This window comes from Triticum aestivum, chromosome 2D (genome assembly GCF_018294505.1).
Source record: "Triticum aestivum cultivar Chinese Spring chromosome 2D, IWGSC CS RefSeq v2.1, whole genome shotgun sequence".
NCBI lineage: Eukaryota > Viridiplantae > Streptophyta > Magnoliopsida > Poales > Poaceae > Triticum > Triticum aestivum.
Window position 1 is genome coordinate 623,736,479 of NC_057799.1, and position 5,585 is coordinate 623,742,063.

The window sequence follows — 5,585 nt, forward strand, 5'->3', positions numbered from 1 at the left end:
TCTTCGTTACCGAGGCTAACATCCTGCTCGGAGGCCAGTAGATAGTTACTATCTTCTGAGTCCTCATGATCGACAAGTTCGTCTGGGTTGACTTGTCCCTCTTCCTACTCATCCTGCCCGAACGCAGGCTCGACGGGGTGGTCGGAGTCTTCGGCATTCTCCGGAGTATCGTTATCTCCGGTGCCGGTGTTGCTTTCCTTTTCCCGACGTGATCGTGAGCGGCGCCGCTGACGTCAGCGCTTTGGTGGTGCCTCGGCGGGCTTGTCCTCAATCGGATCTGGAGTGCCATCGTCGTCCTTATTTTCGGGCATATCCAGCATGTACGTGTCATAAGTAGAGGTGGTCGTCCAACGCCTAGTGATAGGCGGGTTTTGGCCTGGTTCGGCTCCGGCATCGTCGTCCATACCATCGATGTCTTCAGACGCATAGTCTAACATGTCGGTTAAGTCCTCGACAGTGGCTATTAAGTGGGTGGTGGGTGGGACGTAAAATTCCCCGCTCTAAGCCCCTAGTTCAGACTGGGCATAGTTCGGAAGTGGCACTTCCGTGATGGCGAGAGATTGTATTAGGTCCAGAGCCTCGTTTAGGAGCGAAAGCTGGACGGGCGACTGAGGACCTGTGGAGCTGGGTCCGGGAGTCACCACTTGACCGTGCTCGGTGGACACAGACCTTGAGAGTTCGGAGTTGACATCCAGAGATGAATCCGGCTTCCCGATGACAGCGAGAGTCATGTTTGACTCCGGGCCCGCTGATAGCACGGTCATCTCTGGGTCTCCGGCAGGAAGCTCCGTAATGGGAGAGAGTCTGGAGGGGCTTATCCTCCCGTCCTCGGTCAGAGTGGTCTACTCTGGATCTAAGGCTAGGGCAGGCACGAGGGTTGATCCTTGAACAGAATCTGATGGTGGATCCGACGGGCTTCCTTCATGTAGATGACGAGCGGCGGCCAGGCCGAGAACCCTTCGAAGATCAAGTCTCCTCGGATATCAGCGACGTAATTCAAGCCTCCAAACCTGATCTGGTGACCAGGGGCGTAGCTGTCGATCTGATCGAGGTGACTAGTTGAATTGGCACGCAGAGCGAAGCCGCCAAACACAAAGAGTTGACCAGGGAGAAAAGTCTCCCCGGAAACAGCATCGTCGTCAATGACAAGTTGAGCCATCGATCCTTCTGTGGACGACACAGTGGAACTCTCAATGAAAGCACCAATATCGGTGTCAAAACCGGCAAACCTCGGGTAGGGGGTCCCGAACTGTGCGTCTGAGGATTGATGGTAACAAGGGACAAGTGGGACACAATGTTTACCCAGGTTCAGACCCTCTTACTGGAGGTAAAACACTACGTCCTTCTTGATTGTATTTGATTAGTATAGGTGTTACAATAGTTGATCTACCTCGAGATCGTAATGGCTAAACCCTAGATGTCTAGCCTATGAGAATTCTGATGGCCTCTATGGACTAAACCCCTCTGGTTTATATACACACTGGAAGGGCCTAGGGTTGTACAGAGTCGCTTGGTAGGGGAAGGAAATAACATATCCGCACAACAATCTTGCCATCCACGCATAGGGGAGTCCTACCTGGATACGGAGGGAAAGTCTTCTGCTTGTATCTTCACGGCCCATCAGTCCGGCCCATATCAAATAGCCCAGACGCCCGAGGACCCACCCATCCGCTCGTGGCTCGCCGTTCGTAGCTATGGCCCGGCAGCGGATAACCACCTACATTATGCTCATTCCGGAGCACCGGCTGTAGCTCTCAGAGGAGATTCGGGCACGTCGCGCCTGCCTTCGGACTCTCCGAAGCATGAGGAGAAGGAGGAGGAGGAGGAGGAGGAGCAGGCATTGGCCGCGGTGATGGAGGAGGAGGGCGAGGCGAAACCGGCTCTTCCAGTTGCCCGAGCCAGATTCGGCATGGCCGATGTGCTTGCCGAGTTTGAGGTTGCCAAAGTAGAGGAGGCGGCCGAGCAGTAGGCGATCCTGGACTTCATCCGCTCGGAGGCGGAGGTGAAGGCAAATCACCGCTACATCCACGACCGGCGGACAAATGTGGACGCAATCTTTGCGGACATGGAGTCTGCCGAGGAGGCGGCCATCCGTCAGGTGGCTGGTCCGTCCACAATACCAGCATGGAAGTCGTTTACATCTCTGAAGACGAGTAGGCTAGGTTTATCTACGTAGCATGTATTTGCGTACCTTTTTTGTGTTGCATGATCTAGTATATATGGATTTGAGGAGTGATTTTGAGGACTGAATTTTGCTAGGTTCGGTTGTAGATGCTCTTGGAGCCGGTCAAAAGGCGCGATGTGTGGATGTCCAATGAAGTGAGGAGGCCTTTCACCCCGATCCACGGTTCAGACGTGTGAGCTTCCCGGTGACTCTGCACTCCGGCCGTCCGGAGGCGGCGGGCATGGAGGGCCACTTTCTGGCCACCGCGAGCTTTGGGCTGTGTGGGTCCGTCCCTCGCAATTCATAAGGCGTGGAGCAAGAAAAGCAGTGGGATCGCGCCGCGGCGCGGTCCGGGAAGACGAGACGAGATGAAACCCTAGGCGCCGCGGCGGCCGGATGCATCTGTGTCGGGTCGTAGGCGTGTCGTCGGAGCGCGCGCCGGAGAGAAAACATAGAGGCTGCAATCTCGCGACTTAAATTACCCCACGGCGGATCGTGTTCGTGTACAAGTAGGATTCCGGTTCAGGTGAGTGCATGATTACTCCGGCTCAAATTCCACTTCTAATTCCGCTGGCCCTTCTCCTATTCCCAATATTTATTGGATCCATGGTCGAGGGAGGTGCAGGCAAGGCAGGCATGTTTCGTCCGGCGTTCGGAGTCGCGGCGAGGACCCTGCTGCGGCGGTTCTGCGGCCAGGCCACGGCGGCTGGGTCGCTGTCGAGGCCGGCCGGGGCTAGCATGCTGAGACACCTGCACGTACGTAAGCACTCTCGTTTAATCGCTCTCTATATACATGAGCCTGCGTGTGTTGGATGAAATTTTTGTTCATCAAATTGCAGTCTCAGCAGGCGAATGCTGCAGTTGCTACTGCTGGCCACCGCTATGGCCTTTTTCGCAGGTACCTCAAACCACATGCCATGGCCATGGCCGGATTGTCTACAGCCGGTGTTGGACTTTGGTATACGAACAAGAGACTCCCCCGGTTAGACATTGGACTTTGGTACGATAAGATTATGAACAGGAGCCTCATCCTGTCAGAGATTGGACTTTGGTATGATAAGATTATGAAAAGGGATCTACCTCCGTCAGAGATTGATTGGGATGTCCCTTCCGGTGCCGGTGTCTCTGAAGCTGATTGGGTTAAAACTTGTGTCGTCTCTTCGGCTGACTGGGTCGCCGAGGTTGATTGGGTTGAAGCTGGTGCCGTCTCTCCGGTTGTGAGGAATCAACGTCATTGTGGTGAGTGTCTTGGGCATACTATTATTCTGTGCTGCAAGCTTGCTAGTGTGTGTTTTATTTATACTGTTCTATCTATTATTAGCGGATCAAAGTTTATTTCCTACTGCGTGCAGCTTAACTAATTCTTGTATGCAACTAACATATAGTGCTACGCATATCAGCAGTTCAGCGCATGGATCCCTTCACGTTACAGCTCGCAACCACGTTATAACTTACTCGTGCATTTGTCGCAGGCTGCTGTTGGGCGATGGCTGCTGCAGCCTCAGTCGAGGCTATGCATTACTTGAAGACCTCCAAGTCAATCTCGCTATCTGTTCAAGAGCTCATCGACTGTGACACAAAGAGCAAAGGGTGTGACGGCGGCCTCATACAGAATGCTTTAAGGTATGTACAAGAAAATGGGCTCTCAAGTGAACCCCACTACCCATACAAGGGTGAGAGGAGTATATCGGGTTGCAAGCAGAACAAAATAGCAGCAACATCAAGGATATCTGGGTTTCAATTCGTCGACCCAACCGAGGATGCTCTAGAGAAAGCGGTAGCTAGGCAGCCTGTGGTTGTCAGTTTGCACTGTTCCGATGGCCTGATGAGGTACTACAAAGGAGGCATCGTGGATTATGAACCTGTCAGCGGCATGACCAACGAGGAACACTATGTCCTGATTGTTGGTTATGGCACCGATTCCAATGGCGTCAAATACTGGCGCTTCAAGAACTCGTGGGGACCAATCTGGGGCGAAGGGGGGTTTGGGAGGATCCGCAGGCATGTTAAAGACGAACGAGGAGCGTTGGGTATTTTCCTGAAACAAGGAGTATATCCGGTGCTTAAGGACTGATGACCTTTTCATGTATGGTTGAATCTTTTGTTAGCAAAATTGTTCTTTACCTTTGCTGGTGTAATTGCAACTTACAATCTTTCTGTCTATGTTACGAATCTAGTCCACGTTGGAGATCTTCCTAGCGAAACTTTATCGATCTTTATCTATGTTTGTCTAGTGAAAATTATTGTTCATCGATCCTTCATGGTAAGTCTTTGTTTGGCACTGGGATGGATAATTATAATCCTGTTTGCCTAACCAGGTTTTTGATTGTTTAGTGAGGTATATCCTATTTCTATATATAGCTAACTTTTGTAACCCTTCTGCGACAAATTATAAAGAGTAAATTGTATTTTTACCCCTTACTTTGGCATTTTTAATTCTAATTACCCCGGTAAATATCTTTTGTTAGCAAAATTGTATCCCTTGCCTAGTTGCAATGATACATTTGTTTTACTTTGCTGGTGTAATTGCAGCTTACAATCTTTTTGTCTATGTGGCGAATCTAGTCTATGTTGGACATCTTTCTAACAAAACTTTATCATCCTTTATCTATATTTTGCTAGTGAAAGTTACTGTCCGTCCGTTGATCCTTCACTGTAAGGCTTTGTTTGGCATTATGATGGTTAACTATAATACCGTTTTCCTAACCAGGTTTTTTGATTGTTTAGTGAGGTATCACTAGTAGAAAACAGGGCTTTGGTTCGGGTCTAGCCAGCCCATTAGTTCCGGTTCAGTCATGAACCGGGACCCATGGGGACATACGTCCCGGTTCGTGAGCCCAGGGGGGCAGCTCGGGCCTCATGGGCATTGGTCCCGATTCGTCTGGACCCATTGGTCCCGGTTTCCCGGTTCCTGGCGCGAACCGGAACCAATGGGCCTCGCTCCTGGCCCACATACATTGGTCCCGGTTCGTGGCTAGAACCGGGACAGAAGGTGGAGCTTTAGTCCCAGTTCCAGCCGTGAACCGGGACAAATGAGCTGCCTATATATACCCCATCGCCGCAGCAGAGCACTCCATAGTGCTCTGTTTATTCTGGCCGGCGAGGGGAGGGCATTTAGATGCTCTAGCTCACCTCCTATGCACATGAGGTGTGACGCCCGGATAATTAAGCTACAGTGAACCTCTGTTGATGATGCCACGTCACCTCCGTTACTGTTGCTAATCTCGCGTTAGTTCAAAACCGATTCAAATTCAAAATTGAATTAAAAGCAAACATCAAAAGTTTTCAAACTTTAAAACTAAAATGTTCAAGTTATAGCAAATAAATCATAAATAATATTGGTGTAGAAACCACATTTTTGTAAAGTGTTTAAATGCACTAAGGTAATTAAAACAACAGCAAAACATTTAATTACATACCG

General features: G+C 50.5%; 1 protein-coding gene across 5 annotated transcripts; it reads left to right on the plus strand.

Moving 5' to 3' along the window:
* Positions 1-2,290: 2,290 nt before the first annotated feature.
* LOC123055082 (ervatamin-B) lies at positions 2,291-4,424 on the plus strand. 5 transcript variants are annotated; one of them, XM_044478999.1, is made up of 4 exons: positions 2,291-2,690; positions 2,790-2,924; positions 3,026-3,403; positions 3,637-4,424. In XM_044478999.1, the coding sequence occupies exons 2-4, from the start codon at positions 2,801-2,803 to the stop codon at positions 4,236-4,238; spliced, it is 1,104 nt and encodes a 367-aa protein (XP_044334934.1). In that variant the 5' UTR covers positions 2,291-2,690; positions 2,790-2,800; the 3' UTR covers positions 4,239-4,424. The 5 variants fall into 5 exon arrangements, with proteins under 5 accessions (XP_044334934.1, XP_044334933.1, XP_044334932.1 ...); XM_044478998.1 differs by having other exon boundaries at positions 2,790-2,920; positions 3,013-3,403; XM_044478997.1 differs by having other exon boundaries at positions 2,297-2,690; positions 2,790-2,920; positions 3,004-3,403.
* Positions 4,425-5,585: the final 1,161 nt, after the last annotated feature.